Genomic DNA, 19,069 nt, shown 5'->3' with positions numbered 1-19,069 from the left:
ATGGTGGCTTGCGCCTGCGCTGGCGGATTGGGAGGTTATGGTGTTGGATACGGAGGCGGCTACGGATTAGGCTACGGTGGAGGTTTCGGTGGAGTGGGCGTCGGCAGCAGCGTAGTTCTGCTGAGCGGCGGTCCTGGTTTCGCGAAATCAGTGGCCGGACCCGCCTTCCTCGTGCGTACCGTGCACCACGTGAACAAGGTCCACGGCGGAGGCGCCATCGTCGCTCACTCCGGCCTTGGAGGAGTTGGTGGTGGACTCGGCTACGGAGGCGGCCTGGGTTATGGTGTTGGTCTTGGCTACGGCGGTGGTTATGGAGGTGGTCTGAAGTACGGAGGATACGGCCTGAAGGGATGAGTGTCATGTATTCTTGAGGTAACAATTATTTTCTTCTGTGTACTGTTTCTCTTAAATTGGAGAACAGCGTTAAGTGTGCACATTACGGGGCATAGCGTAAATAAATATCAAGACTGCAGTGCATGTCATGGTTAATTTTTATTTATTTAGCATATTTAACGACTGATGGTTCAGAAGCACGGAGCAGGCTTTTGGCTATATCGAGTTTGAAAACAAGAATTGAAATATTTTTGTTAAATTTTAGCAGGAGGTGAGCAGTAGCGACGTGACATATTGTCCCATTTTGAGTGTATAATTAGACCGACGCATGGTTTCTCACAAATGAGGATATTTAATTTCAGTTACAATATATATATATATATATATATATATATATATATATATATATATATATATATATATATATATATATATATATATATATACGTGCTTTCACATTGCTTATGGAACCGTTGTAAACAGGACAGCCCTAAAATACTACGCCTTTAATTCCTGCTTCTCTACAGGCAATTCTTATCCATGAACAATACCCTCACGTAGGCCTTATTTTGTTATCAGATTTCTTTTTGTTTTTCCCTGCTTAGGCTTTATTTTGTGCATGCGTTATTACATACATCGTAGCTTGTTTGTGTCATTTAGAAGAGTGTCAAGGTTTCAACACTCTCAATGCTCCTTATTCCAGGACACAAGACATATAAAGGCATGACAAGACGCCGAATTCAAATGTAGTCTTTGCACACCCTGTGTGTGGCTGTTGTAGAGTATATGTAAATAAAGGCTGTGCGGATATTGTATGTCTTCTTCGATTCCTTAAATTGTGTTTTGAATGTCAAATGGCAATGCTTACATATTAGATACTGAGCAGGGTGTAAAAATGTTTGCTCAGGAGAACGGGTAAATAAGCCGTTTAAACCAACGGTTGATATGGCGGGATGGCGGAGAAGCCAATTGGGTATTGGGTTCTCTTTTTCCGTATCGGGTATTTAGGGTGCTATTAAAAAGCTAACTTGGTATTTTTAACATCGGTTTCCGTTTTTGCGCTATCAACGCACCGCTCTACCAGAGAGTCATCACCGATAAGCTATAACTCCAGAATTTGTACTCTCCGTAGTGACATCAACGGGCTCGTTCAACCTCAACGTTCAACGGGCTCGCACATAGATCAAATTTCGGTAGCCCAGCAGAATGGCACGTGCAAAAACAGCAGAGAGCACATACAGGGGGATGATTTTTAAGTTTCATGGAATTTTTAAAAATCGCCAGTGGCAGATGAGATAGTTCTAGTCCTTTAGCTGGATTATTCAGAGAGACGGATATAACTTGCAGGAGAAATGGAAAGACCACCGCCTAGGTTTGCCGAATTTTACTGCGCCTCAAGGATTGTGAGCTATTATCAAAGGTCTCGCTTCATAGAGACAGTTTCGCGCACCGCGTACCATAACGCACACGGTAACGCGCGTCAATTTCATCGCGACGCGCCACCGTCTTCAGTCCAGCCAAAGGTTCCAGGGTGACGCGAAGCACCCGTATTTGCGTCACAAGTTTCGTTTCTGAACTAAGCTAACGAAAGATCTCAAAGGCGGTGCGATGGTGTTATTTCACATTTGGATGTCTTAAATACGCCCCTAGAAAATGTGCAAAACTTGTTAAGAAGTCATATTTACTATAGCTGGAATACCAGACAATATTATTTTACTATTTAAATAACGCGAATTTTATTTTCCTCTTTGTTGAGAACTACCGCCGCTTCGCATAATTTTGTTCAATGGAAAAATAGACTTGATATCTTAGACACGAAGAAATATGCACCAATAACTTTGCTCCCTATTACGTCCTATACTTAGCCACAGAAAACTGTGTGGGAGCACCGGTGCGTAAGAGGCGGCCTTCATCTTTTGTTTGTCAGGTGGCCTTGTAAACAGCGATACACCACCGCATATCGAGCTCAGCCTTTGCTAAGCGCTGTCACAGGTTGCTACCGGTAACATAGAATGCGCAGCTGGGCTGCGTTCAATTAGCAAATCCTCAAATGTTTGATGCAATCACACGCACCATGCAAACAACTTCTTCCGTCATCGACACCTTTAATAAGCGCAAGCTGAATAACCAATGAACACAAGCCAATGAAAGTACAGGGGGTATGGTATATTTTGTTGAAATGTAGAATAAATATAAAAGAGGTTTATATTTGCGAGGATCTCCGATCATATTCTTAATAAAATAAAAGAGAAAACAAAGAACGGCTAAGCACTCCCGGTGAGAGCCGATACAATGATGCGGGCGATGCTCTACCAATCGCGTTACAGCGAGGGCTCCTTCTTGACTGCGCATAGGGGTGTTAGCCAGTGCTGCTTTTCTTATCTTTTATTCATTTTATTTATTTTAACCTTTCGGCAATTATAATAATTAATAATAATTAAGTCTACTTATTCAACTAACCAATAATTATTTTCCCTAGATAACCCTTGGCTTCATTGACGGTATAGGCTTGGTCTGGTACATGTTAATATTTCACCAAAACGGTTCTGAAAGACCGTTCAATCTTGAATTGATCAAGTTATCTGTAGATAGAGAGCTCGTTGAAGTATCATAAAAAAATAAAGCTCTGTCAGTCTGTAACCGTGGCCATCACTGTAATGGTGCCACTCCAAATGGGACCATTGTTAAGCATTTTCGTTCATTAAGGTTATACAGGGTGATCTTTTTTAAGTTTTATGGAATTTTCAATATAGCCGGCGGCAAATAGCATAATTCTTTATCTTTGCTTATTCGAAGAGGGGGACATTACTACCACGAGAAATCAAAATACATATTCAAATAATTAAAAAATATTAGTAATTAACTCGTTAATTATTTATTTTACGGCACGTATTTCGGTTTACAAATTGTAGCCGGTGAGCTTGGAAGACGTATTCACGTGAAATGCATGTCCAAAATGTCACCAGTTTCGAGATACTATGTGCCATAGCGTGGAACGAAATACCTGGGCGTTCCAGTTACTTTTGTGCTTGAATGCATGAAAGAGCTTTTCGTTAAAAAATAAGGGGAACAACAGTGCTTTTTTACAGCAAGTTTGATGGCCCATATCTACAAACCGGCGTCATTCTGGAAATTCATTCCAAGTGGTTAAGCCTTGCAAACTCAGCGGCTACAATTCATAAATTGCAACATGTGCCGCAAAGAAATTATTTCAAAATATAATTAGCGCATTTTTTAATTAGTTGAATATGTGTTTCCATTTATTTCGCAAGTAATGTCCGCATCTCTGAACAGTCTAGCTCAAGGACTAGAATTAGGTTATCTGCAAGGTGCTATCTCAAAAATTGCATAACACTTAAAATTGGTCATCTTGTGTAATTTACATTTTGTAACAGCTTGGCAGTGGCCGTCTCATTTGAAGCAAAACTCAGCCGAGAAGAGTTCACTTATGCTGCACGAGAGCAGTGCTAAGATCTTTAACCCCAGGACGAATAAAAACAAACACATTTGTCATTCAATGTAAAAGTGTTAAAAGTCTAAACCATAGCTATTGGCACCACCCAGTTCGTAAACTGGCCTAAAGCTGCCGATTTCGGTGGAAATGGTTTTTTAATTCTGCAAAGTTCTAGATTTGTCCGCAGGTATAACAAGCACAAAAAATATTTTTAAGTGTGGCGCAGTGGATTAAAATTTATCGCAGTAAAATTTATTGTGGCGTCATGCTTGTCAAAACATCAGTTCGCAAATTCCAGGAAAATCAAGAGATCAAGATAATATATGAGAGTTTTCTGAAGTAGATAAGAATATCAGGTACGAAGGAATGTAGACATTTGAACGTGACATTTTTAATATTTCTGACGTATTTTCCCTGCTCATTTGCCACAGGAAAGCTTCCTTCGGTTGGCGGACAGCTTGCATTGTACCTGTGCCTAAAAAGGCTGATAGGATGCTTATTTCTAATTATAGTCCTATGTCGCTCACTACAACTTGTTGTAAGTTAGCAGAGCACATTTTAAGTAACTATATAACTAAATGTCTAAATGACAATAGTTTACTCTCATCTGTTAAACACGGATTTAGGAAAGGATTGTCCGCTCTGACTCAACTCACATCTCTTATACACAGCTTTGCAACAGTGCTTAAACGCTCAGGTCAGGTCAATGCCATTTTCTTAGACTTCCGAAAAGCGTTCGATGCTGTATCTCATGCAAAATTATTATACGAACTTAAACTAATTGGATTTCCTAAATTTGTGGTGACATGGGCTTCGTCATATCTCACCAACCGTATACAGTGTGTTAACATTGATGGTAATCATTCATATACTTTACCAGTTATTTCAGGTGTTCCACAAGGAAGTGTAGTGGACCCGTTGTTATATCTAATATATATAAATGATATTGTTAGTGTTATAACTGAAGCGGCTCTAATTAAACTGTTTGCTGATGATTGCATTCTGTTTAACGAAATTAACTGTCCTGGTGACCAAGTTCTGCTTAACTCTAATCTCCAGAGGATTAACACATCGTGCAGCAATTGGGATATGCAGCTTAATGCCGAAAAAAACAGTTTTTATGAAGATTACCAGGAAAAAAACTTGTGCATTCCTTTCCGTACACGCTTCCAACGCATCCCCTAACAGAAGTTAATGAATATAAATACCTCGGTGTTAACATAACAAAACGTTTAAGCAGGAACAGTCATGTTGCCGGTGTTTGCTCATCTTCCTACCGTAAACTTGGTCTTCTCCGCCACAAACTATAGAATATTCCTCCCAGGGTAAAGCATTTAGTATACTCTAGCATCATCAGACCAAAACTAGAGTATGCTTGTAGTCGCGCATCAGGCTTCCAGCTTCATATTCGCAACTCTGATTTTACGCACTTCACATAGTGTAGAAACTATACAGGCTAGCCGGCTGGCGCCGCCGAAATGAATGCGCAAATTACCCTCTCCCCGAGACTGTGTTGTGTACGCCACAAGCACTGCACAATAGATGTAGTACGCGATTCCGACTCATATAGCTTCACATTGCCAGTGTGGAGATTTTGATCCCCGGAGAGGAAGTGAAACGATGTTTCGTTTATGCCATTCTCTCTACCACGTCATCAGGAGGAGGAGGAGGAGGAGGAAAAAACTTTAGTCTTGTTTTGTACAAGGTGTTGCCACCTGCCTGGCTAGTCCCATGTTGGGAACGGGAGGTCAAGCCTCCTAGCCCTATCACCGGCGTACAGGACAGCCAGGACTTGAGGCATATGATCTGGAGATCTGATCATTCCTAAAAACCGATTCCGGGAAATGCCAGGGCCGAGCGACCCACACACCCAGAGCAGATGTTCAAGCGTGCATATCTCCTTTTTGCATGCTTTGCATATACTATTCATGTCTGCAATGTCATACCATTCCTTTATTTGTGCAAGTGAATAATAAGACTCAGTTTGTAATTGCCTAAGTGTAACTCCTTGTGCTCTGTTTAGCCTATAGTGAGGGGGTGAAAACTCCCTCCTTCCCATGTAGTAATCCTTTGTAATTTCATTGTATGTAATGAGCGTATCTCTATATAAGTTCTCCAATCCAGCAGAATCAAAACCACATGTGAAAGCGGCCCGGTCTGTAAGTTCGCGGGCGACGCTGTTGGCCGATTCATTTGGATTGATAGGAATACCATCAAGTGAACAAAGGTGCGCTGGGAACCAATAAATGTAACGTGTAACAATTTTTTGCCTTTTGTTAATTATTCTCGCAGCCTGTGGGGCAATTTTTTCCCTATTGAAAGCTCTAATAGCTGTTTTTGAGTCGCTATATATTTCTGTGAATCTATCGCCTGTTAGTGCCAATGCAATGGCAACTTGTTCAGCGACTTCAGGTTTGCTAGTGTAGACCGTGGCGCAGTTGGTGCAATTGCCCTGATGATCCACTACGACCGCCGCGAACTTAGTTCGATACTTGTAGGCAGCCGAATCAACAAAGCAGGCTCCTCTGCCCCCTTTATCCATTTTCTTGATTAACGCCCTGGCTCGTGCAACTGTTCTGTTGATGTTGTTTTGGGTGCATATTCCTGAGTAGCGGTGCGACAATTATGTTATCTGCGAGTTCTTGATTAACCTTAGTGTACTGTGCTGGATCCGTAATGGGGTTGATCATGATCTTGTCCAGGATTGATCTTCCCGTGCTGGTTATAGGCAGTCTCGCTATTTGTGATGTTTCTTGAGCCTCCGCGACCTCCATGGTCGTGTTGTGTATTCCTAACTTGAGCAATTTTGCAGTGCTGGTTCGAATTGGGAGCCCCAATGCGCTTTTAACAACCCTCTTGATCGCTGCGTCAAGCTTCTTGAGTTGAACCTGCGTCCAGTTCTACATGGCAGCGGCATATGAAATATGACAGAGTACGAAAGAGTTCATTAACCTAATAAGGTTATCTTCTTTCATGCCCTTGTGTCTTCTTGCCAGGCGTCTGATTTTCTTGACCTACGTGATTTTCTTGACCTACGTATGGTTTCCACCGTTTGCATCAATGAAAAAGCCTAGTACCCTGATTACGTTGACTCTGGGTATATTGGGCACCATTTTCTCTATGTAGGTGTATATTGCTTTCGGAGAGAGGTTTCCAGCCTTTAGGCCTGCCCCCTTTTTCCCGTCTATAAAGTAGCAACTCCGATTTATCTGGGGAGCACCTGAGTCCAGTGGGTCTAAGTTACTATTCCACCGTCTTGATCACTTCAATCAGTGCGTCCTGTATCTGCCCTTCACTGCCACCAGCACACCATACAGTGAGATCATCAGCATATATGGTATGGTCAATGCCCTTAATGTTGCCCAGCTTTCTGGACAGACCAATCATGCACAGGTTGAAAAGGACGGGAGAGATCACCGATCCATGGGGGGTTCCTCGATCTCCGAGCTGAACCCCTTCTGAGTTTGTCTCCGACCTTTATCTTCGCCGTGCGTGCTTCGAGGAAGGATTTGATGTATTTAAACATCCTCAACCCGAGTCCAATGTCTTCGGTCGTTTTGAGGACGTACTCATGCTTCATGCTGTCGAACCGTTTTTCCAAGTCTAATCCCAATATGACGTTAGTATTTCTAGAATATCCGTCGAGTATGTGGTCTTTAATTTGCTTCATGGCATCCTGCGTGGAAAGTGCCAACCTAAAGCCCAGCATGTTGTGAATGTATATATTATTGTCTTCTAAGTGGTCCTTTAGCCTGTTAAGGATTGCGTGTTCAGCGACCTTCTCCACGCATGATGTAAGTGATATTGACCTTAAGTTGTCCAAGCTTGGAGGTTTACCCGGTTTCGGTATCAGTATAACTTGTGAAGTTTTCCATTCTTCTGGGACTTCGCCTGAGATCCATGCTTCATTGATGAAGACTGTCAGCGATTCAATTGACGGCTCATCGAGATTGCTAAGTGATGTGTCTGTTACTCCATCAGGACTGGGGGCTGACTTTCGATTTAGTTCACTTAACACCCTCCGGATTTCGGATGTGGTGAAGGGTTGGTCGAGTTCAGGTTGAGCGGCTCCCCTGTATTCTGATGGAAGTGGCTGGTCCTGCTCATTTCCAACTGGTAGGTATTTGTCAATTAGTCGTTTGGTAACTGTTTCGATGGGCTGATCCTTAAGGGCTACGTGTATAGCTTGGGCAAGGCTGTGTCTCTTGTTGGATTTAGTGCCTTTTTAATACAGCAGATGCTCGATCAATTTCCACGCCTTGCCGCTCCTTATTTGCCCATCGATTGACTCACAAAACTTGTCCCACTGTTGCTGGCAGAGGGTGTTGCAGTATTGTTCGATTTGTTTGTTAAGTTCTGCGATTCTTTTTCTCAGTCTGCAATTTAGCCTTTGGCCCGCCACCTTCCGGTTATGGCTTCCTTGGCTTCTATTAAGTGGGCAAGTTTCGAGTCCATTGCCTCCACAATAGTGTCTGTAACAATTCTTTTGGACGCTATTTTTGTGTCACTTCTGATGCCCTCACACCAGTCTCTGAGATTGAGTTTGGTGGTTTCTTTTCCACTTTGGGCTCTTAACTTACGGATAAGGTCCTAATCTACGACTTCGAATTCTCGAGTTCGTCCTTTCTCAACTTCCAGTTTGACTTCTATTACGTAATGATCGCTGCCAAAATTCTTGTTTGTCTTAGTCCACGAAACATGTTCTGTGTTCTTAATGAACGTAAGGTCAGATGTGGTGTCTCTGCAGGCAGAATTGCCAACCCTTGTAGGATGGTCTTATCCGTGATTAAGACCAGGTCTAGCTCATCCGCGTGATTCCACAGATTCCTGCCCTTGGCATTCGTCATAACGTAGCCCCATAGGTCGTGGGCTGCATTGAAGTCTCCTAATATAATCAGAGGTCTACTTCCAGCTAGATTAGTAGCCTTTCCGAATAATCTCTTGAAGTGTTGTTTCTGATGTTTTGGATTGCTGCAGATGTTGAGTACGAATAAGCTATTGTTCCTTTGATTCTTGTGCGAAGTTGGTACTACAACCTCAACCATGAGGTACTCTAGGTTCTTGTCTATGATGCCTAAGTCATGCGGGATGTGTGTAAGCTGCTTATTTTCAAGCACGTACAGGCCCCTACCGAACGTTTGACACTCTATGGCTCTGTATCCAGTGAGTGTGACATATCCATATCCTGTCTCTTGAAGTGCGATAATATCCGGTTTAGACTGAAGTGACCTAAGGCATTGCTGGATGATGGTACGTTTGTTATTGTAACCCCCGCAATTCCATTGCCATATTCGAAATTCCCTCTTATTGTGAGCCATATTGCATTTTCATCTCCCCCACCCGGAGAGTTAGTGTAGCTCTGAGGAATGACGGTCCTCATTGTTCCCTTACGTCCATTGACGTAGTCATCATTTCCAGGGTTTTGATTCTTCCGCCAAAAGCCTTCAGCTCCTCGTTAGGGTCCATCAGTGCCATCTGTATTTGGCCTACATTCATTGTCAACCGTGAGACACTGTCCATAAGCATTTGCATGTTGTCTTTAAAAGACGCCAGCGCTTGTTTGACTTCCTCCATCTGTGTTTCAGTGTTCTTGAGCTTACTTTCAACAGCCCTACGCTTGGCTGACATGGGTCATTCACAAGCAGGCGTGGAAACTGGGGCTTCTTTGCGTGTATTAGTGCTATCTTTGTTTTCTGCTTGTTTAGCCTCGCTTAAGAGTTTCCTTATTTCCGTCATTTCTCTAATCATGTTCTGATTCATTTCCTTTAGTTCTGCATTCTTTTTCTTAAGTCTTTCTATTTCACGATCCTTACTTTGCTCTGGGGGTGGGTAACAAAGCATGGCACTTACCGGATTGGTACGCGCGTCGTCGGCCCAGATAAATCTTGTATTATTGGTGTCCCGGTGAGGCAGCGTCTTGTCCGCTATGGGCGTTCCCTTGACTTTGTAGGCTCACGTGGATCCGTTGCTTCCTTCCCCGGGTTTCGATGCAGCCTGTTGACTCCGATCTCTTGATCCGGATCGCGCCCTGGATTGGGATCGGGATCTGGGTCGGGATCTCGACACGCTTCTTCCCTTGGAGCGTGAGCGACTGTGGGACCTGGACCTGCCGCGGGACCTTGATCTTGGCTGTGGGTCCTTTTTGTCCTTGTTGACGTTGGTTGCTAGTGCTCTTTCGTTTCTCCGTTTTCTGACTACGTATGGAGTTTTATAGCGCTGCTTACACATTTTGTCCACCGTTGGGTATCGGCCACCACACAGTTCACACCTGGGTTGGCACTGATGTTTGTCAGTCAGATTCATTGCACCACAGCCTCGGCATATTCTCTCTTGCGGAGACGGGAACCAGTCAGCTCTGTGACCGAGCCAACCGCAAGCGTAGCATACATTGACTTGTTTCTTGTATAGTGAGCACCTTACAAGGACCGCGCCGCATCTGAAGAAATTCGGAACCTTGTGTCCATCAAAGGCAATGATCACCGTACCGGCATTCTTGATTCTTTTAACGGCGAGAGCCAAAGGGTTTCTTGAGTTGACTATGTTCTTCTCCAGCTCCGTCGGGCCATCTGCTAAGTCAATGTTCCTTATCACTCCCTTGCACGTGCTGTGAGGTACAGCCTCATATGCATTGATCTCGAAGCTGCATCCATCCAGGTTAATTGACCTTATTCTCACATATTTCTCAGCATTCTCTCGTTGAGGCGTACACGATACAATTATGTTTTGGTGGACGTTCGGGCATATGATGTCTCATGCAATGTGGTCCAAGCTTAACCAGCTGCTTCAACGATGCTTTTACCAATCTTGGTGGAGCCAATCTTGCTAGTCCGCCGCGTGGTCGGAGTATGATTTTAAAGTGATCTTTCGTAATTGAGTCCGCCGCGTGGTCGGAGTATGGTTTTAAAGTGTTCTTTCGGCAAGTATGGCATTCGGGACGCTCTGGCGACCCTGCTCTTGACTCGACTGCCGTTCTCGTATGTTCTAGGCGACGTAGCCATATGAGGCCTAGCTCCGGCTGAATTGCCGTTAACAGCGGATCTGGTCGAAATTCGCCTAGAAACTGCTGCCTGCCATCCGCACTCTTCGGTGCACTCGTCGGGAGGTAGTTCCTCCCCTTCCATCATGACTTGCATGTCTGACTCGCCTCCAATTGCCACACTCAGGCAGCACCTGGCCTACCGCGGCGGCGATGGTGGCGGCTCAAAAAAGTCTCTTAAGATGCGAATAGTCGACCCACCGTAGAAATGCTGGTGTTGCCGTGATCCTCTCGATGCTAAGCGTCGATTTATGCAACCGAACCGAGGATACACTCTGATTAACGGGTCAAAACTGATGTTGAAAGCGGGATCCGATCTTTCTCCATGCTCTTCGATGCTTCTTTCTACCATTTCATCTGCTCCCCGCGATTGGTGCGTCGAGGGAAGCGCTCCAAACCGGCTCTTATTACGTTCACACTGCCATCGGAAGCCCCCGTCGATTACCATGACGAAGGCAGCTATTTACCGTAAGTTTCTGAACATAAGTAACTAGGTCCCCTATATACATATAGTTCCCGAGAACTGAAACGTGCGTGGCTCGGTCGATTTTGCGTCGGTCGTTTTTAAATGCCCTCTACAAGGTAACATAAGGCACTTAGCCCTAAAGGAAATATTAAAAATTTTGCATAAGTGATCTTTTTGAACTAATGGAACTAATTAGGCGCTATATAAAAATATCTTAAGGACCGCTAGATCACGGCAATTCATATGTGGTTGGTTTCATTCAGTTGCGGTTAAGCACTCTTCCTTTAAATCCTTTGTTCAAGTTACGTGAAACACCCTGTATAATGAAATATAGCACGCCATGTCCATGCATATGTCTGGCGAAGTGTTGGTTTGATCCTAACTTTATCAAGCAGTAGCTGTTACCGTTTAATCTGTTCCAGTATACAAACAAAAATAACTGGTCAAGAATCTCTGAACAATGACGATATAGTTGATGACATACAAAAAAAAACTTTCATACGACACCTGTTCAAGAGTTATGAGGTCACACTCAGCTTCGCGACATCGTTGGGAATACGTGGGGTCATAAGTGGATACGAAATCGCTGCGCATGTTAACTAAGATGGGTCACCCAGGCCGGCTGTGGTGTGGAGGGATACAGAGCGTTTTGGTCGAAGAAAGTACTAACTACAAAGCGCGTGTTTATTATTACGATAGTAATTAAATGGGCACTCCAAGCGCATATCTGCCGTCGCCGTGAGGCTCCGTATAAAGTCCAAGGGCGATGATTAAAGCCCCTAAATTTTTCAAACGTAGCGCCATTCTTAGATCTTTCCACCACTCCGCTCTCCCCGGCATTTCTTCGCATGGATGGATGGATGGATGGATGTTATGGCCGTCCCCTTTGGAAGAGGGCGGTAAGTTGCGCCACCAAGCTCTTGCTATTATACTGCCTAATGTCCTACCTAGGTTAAACAATAAAAAATAAAAAAGAAGAAAATAAAACCACTATGAACTGACACACCCAAATTTTCTACTCCTCCCCGTCTCCTGTTGCCCCAGCCTCCTCTCCTCTTTCGTTGTCCAATCTGTGTCACGTGAAAGCACGCGTCTCGCTTTTGTATATTTTTTTCTTTCCAGTGCGCTTCGACCGCTATTGCTGACCCAGTGCCGCGAAAGTACGCGTAGGGGGATTGATCGAGGGAGATCCCGGGATAAAATCGCGGCCGCGGAGGACGCATTTCGATGGGAGCGATATGCAAAGACGCCCGTGTCCCGTCCATTGTGGGAACGTTAAAGAACCACAGCTGGTCAAAATTAATTCGGAGTCCCCCGTTATGGCGTGCCTATAATCATATCGTGGTTCTGGCAGGTAAAACCGAAGAATTAATTTTTTTTCTGTATTGTGTGGCTTGAGTGTTCCAGTTAAAGAAGCAGTGCTTCCCTGCGAAAACTTAAAACGCAAAAGAATACAGACGCACGCAGTATACAGGTATAAAATGAGCACTTCATCAAAAGTGCTACTGGTGCTAATTAGGTTTTTAGAACCTCTGTTCTGTTGTCCCATCAAGTTCGTTCATGCTATCAAATTCCAACCACTTGCACTGTAATAAATAAATACAAACGATTCCATGCGTTAGTACGGTGTTGAGCTTATCAATACACTCTTCGTGTAAAAACGTTGCTCATGGCCGCCACAACCCATGTATGAGCTACACACATCTGTAAAAAGCGCGGAGCAGAATACGTGGCCCTGTTGCTAGGCATTGCTGGCCGAAGACAGTAGGAATCTCTCGTGCCGGCCGAACAAAAGTATCCTACACGTACGTAAATGAACCTACAAAACCACGTACAAATATCTTCATGCACTCAAAACCTGGAACTGAGGTAATTACGCGCGTGCTTGAGCACACCGTGTGCATGCGTCGTGTTTGAGCAACACAAAATTTCAACGTGCGGGCGCTTTACGCCTTAAATACTAGCCCTTTTCCCTATTTTTTTGCGCACTTCCAACACAACATTAGTAGGGCCAGTTACCGACAGACGAAGCAAAATCTCGCCGCGGAAATTGCTCCCCAGGGTTGAAACGAATTAAACCGTTGCCGCGCGGCCTACACGGTACGTGCGACTGAAAGCGTGCGAGGGGAGACGACGATCGCAGCTCAATCTCGCCCGCGTCAAAAAGGACGAAAGCGGAGAGGAAGCGCGCCGTCTTCCGTCACGCACGAAGCACCCAACGTTGCCAGGCACCAGAAGGAGGAGGGCAGGAAAGAGGGGCGGCGGCGTTGTACTCCGGCTGCAACTGTTCTTGGCGTTCACTTTGCGTTGAAGCGATAGACAGCACGAAGAACACTTCGCTCGCTACTGCCTCCGCGTTTCCTAACGCCAGCGTTTCGATAGCGAGTGTCCGCGGTCATCGAGTGAAATGTGTTCATGTTGGCTTGTGTGTGCGGGACACCATGCTTGTTAATTTAGTTAGTATGCCTCTATTTACAAGTTTATATGGCCGATAAAAATACTATCCTTACTTCGTATAGCTGTCCACTATTTTGCTATCGCAATCGATGCTTTGTCTTTCAGACAAAAAACTGCGACTTATCATTTTTTATTAACAGAAAAGAAAAAGATGAGTGGATGGAAAGTTAACTTTGACGCCTATCATGGTCTGAACTTGCCATCTGCGCATTTCGCGCGTGGTTAATTGCCAATGGTCACTTGATTTATTAAAATATTAAGCTAATTACATATTTAACCATAATCCAGTATTAATTGTACAGCTCAATAAAAAGCAGTTCATTATCCGTATGCTCTTCGCAACTTGATTTCCTGTTCGTTTTATATGGCCGTACGCGGTGGTGATTCATGTGGAAGAGCTGACGCAGTATATGCGAAATGTGTGCACAAAATTCTGTATTCAGGCGAAAGCCCTGGGTGTCTATGTTGGCGGTGCCCTTGCGGAAACTGTGTCGTGATTAAAAATGGCCGACGCAGCAAACAATAAAAACACGTAAAAAATGCTTGGATTGACGTCACATTTCTCAGGAAGGTTCCTGCAAACAAAGTAAATTAGTGGCTTCGAAAAGAACATCTGGTACATTTAGGCCTGGGTGGGAATAGAGCCCAGGCCTCCGGGGTGCGAGACGAGCACGCTTAGCAGAAGCCACGGCTGCCCCACGACTCTGTCGTACTAAAGGTGTGCCTAGTGCGTGCTTGATTGCACGCGTCATGTCGCGGCCAGCTCGCTGACTACTGCATGCATCAATGGGCGGCGCACGTGACCGAGCGGAAGAGGTGGCGCCGCGTCATGAGTGTCTAATATGAGCGCGTTGACGACGTTCTGGGGTCTACAAACGGTATAATGCTTTCGCATTCCCACACGTAAGCAGACTTGATTGTGTGCCGAATTTTAGGTTTAGTAATTGCTTTCGTGCCAGGTGTTGTTCTCGCGCCAGGTGTTGCACTTACGTCACAGTCGGAGTGGCGGCGGTTGTCGGCGGCGAACGATGGAGGGGCGTGCACTTTCTTGCGGCTCGCGAGGGCGGCCGCGTCAGTACCCCACTGCGGAAGAAGCGCGTGCCGCTGTCTAGCACCGATTGTATAACTTCATGCATTACCAATACTTCTTACAGAGAAATCTAATACAGATTGTATAACTTCATGCGTTATCAAATGTGCAGGAGGCTTTCACCTTCTTGTGTCACAAGAGATTAACCCGCCTACCGAACTTTTCTTTAGAATGCACCTGAGACGAAGGGGTTACTATAGTTGTCTTATGCTTAATTAGGCTCATGTATACAAGGCTATTGTATACTATACCGTAGCTTGCTTTCACTGTGATTTCCTGTTTTCTATTATAAGGCTGGTCCCACGTTTCGAATTGAGAGCACTGAGACATATTGGAGACTTTCACAGGTCACTTGATGAAAAATATTTGTAGGAAGATTGTCTACTTGATAACCTTGTTCGTTGAGGAAGCATCTGACTTGCCGTCATACCTGCAGTCCATGGAGATGTGGCTGCCCACGCATCCAGATTTTTTGCACTTCATACAGTGTTGAGCGAACCCAATTTTTGATCGAGATGGGAAGTGGCGTATGAAGGCACGCCGAGTACAAAACGAGTTGCTCTTCAGGTAAGCCTACCAAATTTGTATATGCGGGCTTTTCTGGTTTCCGTGTGCTATACTTTGCACAACATGAACGCGCAGCTCAAGCTTAGAGTATTCCGAACTGACCCCTATATCTATTTGCCGCCCTTTTTTGTGCCACAAATTGATCAATTTTCTTACAGAGAACCAAATCTTTGCGTCCTGTTTCGGTCCGCATAGTCTTGTTGGTTTGAACTATAATGCGGCAGGGCTGTATGCAAATACTCAACAATATTCCCATTTTTTTGGTGGCATGAAATGATTTTATCACTCGTCATTACAGCTTATTATGATGCGCCTGGCAATCTTTAGGGATTTACCAGTTATTACCTTCCTTCCTTTTTCCCTTCTTTCTATTGGCCCACATCACTCCCCTCCACCCGCTCAGCGTAGGGTAGCCAATCAGAAGCTTTTCTGGTTAACGTCCTAGCCTTCTCTCTTTCTTGTATCACCCTCTCTCTTAGGCCATACAGCAAACCCTTGTCAACTCAACGTTGTACAAAGTGAAAAAAAAATCGAGATAAGAGGAGTTTCGAGATAAGCGAAATCATGAAAATAGAAGCCCATTGGCCGAGCGTAGACCGCATCCCCGGAGCCTTTCTGAAATGCCGCCAGTAATATTTTCGGTTACTTTCGCTTGCATTGGCACTGGACATGTAGGCGCCCCAGTCTACAACTGACAACGTTACTGGCACTGTGTCCAGATAGCATGCTTGGCGCAGAGTCAAGACGATTGGTCCTAATACAATATTTAAAGCCAATCACCCGAGCATAACCCGTTCAAGACATTAAAAAAGCCACTGCTCCTGCTTTCTGCATTCTGCGCAATTTCACTTCGAAAACCGAAACTGCGGTATGCCGCAAATGTCACGCGTTTAGCAGACGCGTACGAATGACTCGGAATTTACGCCTCACTGGCGCGCGAGCGTGAAGCGAGCGTTCTCATCAAGCCGCGATCTCGCTTAAACTCTGTCGCATGCTTGATTTCTTTGGGTGCAGCGCGTGGGGTGATTGCGACAGCTGAAGAGTGCCGATTATCTTGCGAATGTCACGAATAATACGCTGTGACCACATCGATGAGTACACAGAGTACTAAATTGTCGTTCTGCAGCGAAGGCCTTGTTGCACAGTAGAGAAATTTCATCGGATAAGCAGTTAAGTTGAAATCCTAAATTATTATTATTTTTTCATTGAGAAGAGGATTCCAGAGTTGAAAACTGAATCTTGTTAGCGATGGGGTCGCTTCGTAAAGCATTCCAACAGTGACTGACGGAATCCATGAATAACGATTATAAATAAATATAAAAAATTAAAACCGAAGGCTCATTGTTGGGACATATCTGAAGCTTTCCTGAAGTGGTGAGTTAAATGCTGTAAAGGAACTGCGATGCCTACAATTGTCTTTATTTTCATGCTATGCAACGTAACCTATGCAATGTTTATGTTTATGGTGTCATGGAGCAATGTTTTTGGGCTGGTCAAGTTGCCTGCGCGCCACTTTTTACCCGGAACCCCACCATGGAAATTGTTTATTTATTCTTTAATATTATTTATTTATTTATTCTTTAATTAATTCATTCATTGATTCACCGCAGATGACCTAAATTTCATTTTATACTCGTACGTTCACAAGCTATGGTGAAATGCAAACACCAGTTCAAGTGGACGCACATTAGACGACGTCGACGCCTCGATGTGACGAGGACGAAGGCGTTGATTGATGCTTGTCGAGGGAAAAGGCGAGGAGCGGTGCAATAATGGGGTAGACCAAATATCAAAATTTTAGGAAAAATAAGGCTTTTGAATATTGTACACTTTTCCAATAAGATGGCACTGTGATTTACATATACAAATGAACTGACTATATCTGCAGAGGGTTTATACCAGTATTTCTTGATTGATTACGCAGAATAGAATTGCACTCATGGGTACAACCATGTAGGTCAGAATTAAACCATACAATTAGCCTGACGTACGAAGAAACCCCAGGATCCATCTGAATAATGATTTGCATTAGAAACGAGTTATACTTGGTTAAAAAAAATAAAAGGAAACCTCTGGCTAGACGCGCAACACGAAGGCATGATCCTCATGGCCAACCCAGCGGTTCCCACAAGAATAGGTACTAGCGTTTGCGCAGATACCTATTCGCCAGATTTAACATTCACCAAGAACATGGGGGACACGCAGTGGACAAATACGCAACACGACTTTAGGAGCGATCAAAATATACTAGAAATAACGGTAAGGGCGGGACCGCGCAAGACAAAGGGTAGACAACTTAATATTGTCGACTGGGACCAATTCAGGAAAATAAGGCAGGAGGCCGATGACACGGCCCTAGGTATTAAGGAATGGACTGAAAAACTAAAGGGAGATATGGCGGCAGCTACGAAAACGGTCCCGCCGGAGGCGCATTTAGAGAACGTAGACAATAAGCTTCTACACATGTGGGAAGCTAAGGCAGGGTTGCAACGGAGGTGGAATAAACAAAAACACAACAGGATGCTTCGTAGAGGGATAGCCAAATTGAACAGGGACATAGAACAGTACGCCCGGCAGACAACAGAGGGAGGAAAAATGCAACGACTTGGACAGTCTGATAGGAATGGCAAAAACGTGGAACATCCTTCGATATTTGTTAGACCCGGACGGGACCAAGTCGGCACATAGGCAAAATATAAATCGGCTAATACAAGCGTACCAACGGACAGAGCCGGACCTCCCCAAATAAATCGAGAAAAGATACATCTCGCAAGCGTTGCCCGTCATATACCTTGACTACACAGGGCGGGCAAATTGGAAATTAGACAACGAAATCGGCGAGTCAGAGGTCAGGGCAGCCCTACAGAAACTCAATACCAAGTCGGCACCTGGAATAGACGGGGTAACAAACAAGACGCTAAGGAATTTGTACGATGACTCTATAACTAACTTAACAGAATACAGAGAGGCAGGGCAGATTCCGTAGCAATGGAAGACGGCACAAATCGCGTTAATACCTAAACCGGGCAACCAACTGCATTTTGAGAACTTGAGACCCATATCTCTCACTTCTTGCGTGCGTAAACTCATGGAGCAGGTGGTCCTAGCAAGGATAACCACCTACCTCCAGGACTGGGATGCCCTCCCACACATGATGAGGGGCACAGGACGCTATGTTACAACTAAAACATCAGATCGTAGAAGATCTGGGCAAGTCCACAAAGGCAATACTCGGGTTGGACCTAAAAAAGGCCTTCGATAACGTAACATATGCAACGATACTAGAGTAGGAGAACTAGGACTGAGAACGCGGACGTACGATTACGTGCGCAATTTCCTAACAGGCAGAAAACCAAAGATGACGATAGCGGACCCAGTTTCGGAGGAGAACGAGATAGGCAGCGCAGGTACGTCACAGGGCTCGGTATTATAAACGATGTTGTTCAATCTGGCGCTAATCGAGCTGCCAGCCAAGCTACAAGAAATAGAGGGACTCAATCCTGCCTTATACGCAGACGATACCACAACATGGGGGAGAAACAGAAGTGACGGGCAAATAGAACAAACGCTTGAAACAGCGGTCGAAATAATCGAACGATACCTAGAGGGGACAGGGCTAACCTGCTCGGCAGAGAAATCGGAGCTGTTGCTGTACAGACCGACTCA

The 19,069-nt window shown here is 44.6% G+C and overlaps 1 protein-coding gene across 1 annotated transcript; it reads left to right on the top strand.

Moving 5' to 3' along the window:
- LOC142572397 (uncharacterized) lies at positions 1-366 on the top strand. Its single transcript, XM_075681490.1, has one exon. The coding sequence runs from the start codon at positions 1-3 to the stop codon at positions 352-354; it is 354 nt and encodes a 117-aa protein (XP_075537605.1). The 3' UTR covers positions 355-366.
- The last annotated feature ends 18,703 nt before the right edge of the window (positions 367-19,069 follow it).

This window comes from Dermacentor variabilis, chromosome 1, assembly GCF_050947875.1.
Source record: "Dermacentor variabilis isolate Ectoservices chromosome 1, ASM5094787v1, whole genome shotgun sequence".
Classification (NCBI taxonomy): Eukaryota; Metazoa; Arthropoda; class Arachnida; order Ixodida; family Ixodidae; genus Dermacentor; species Dermacentor variabilis.
This window is presented reverse-complemented; position numbering and strand designations above follow the sequence as displayed.

What these genes read in the sequence shown, in the direction of transcription:
- LOC142572397 (XM_075681490.1), top strand. Translation starts at nt 1, where the DNA reads ATGGTGGCTTGCGCCTGCGCTGGCGGATTGGGAGGTTATGGTGTTGGA.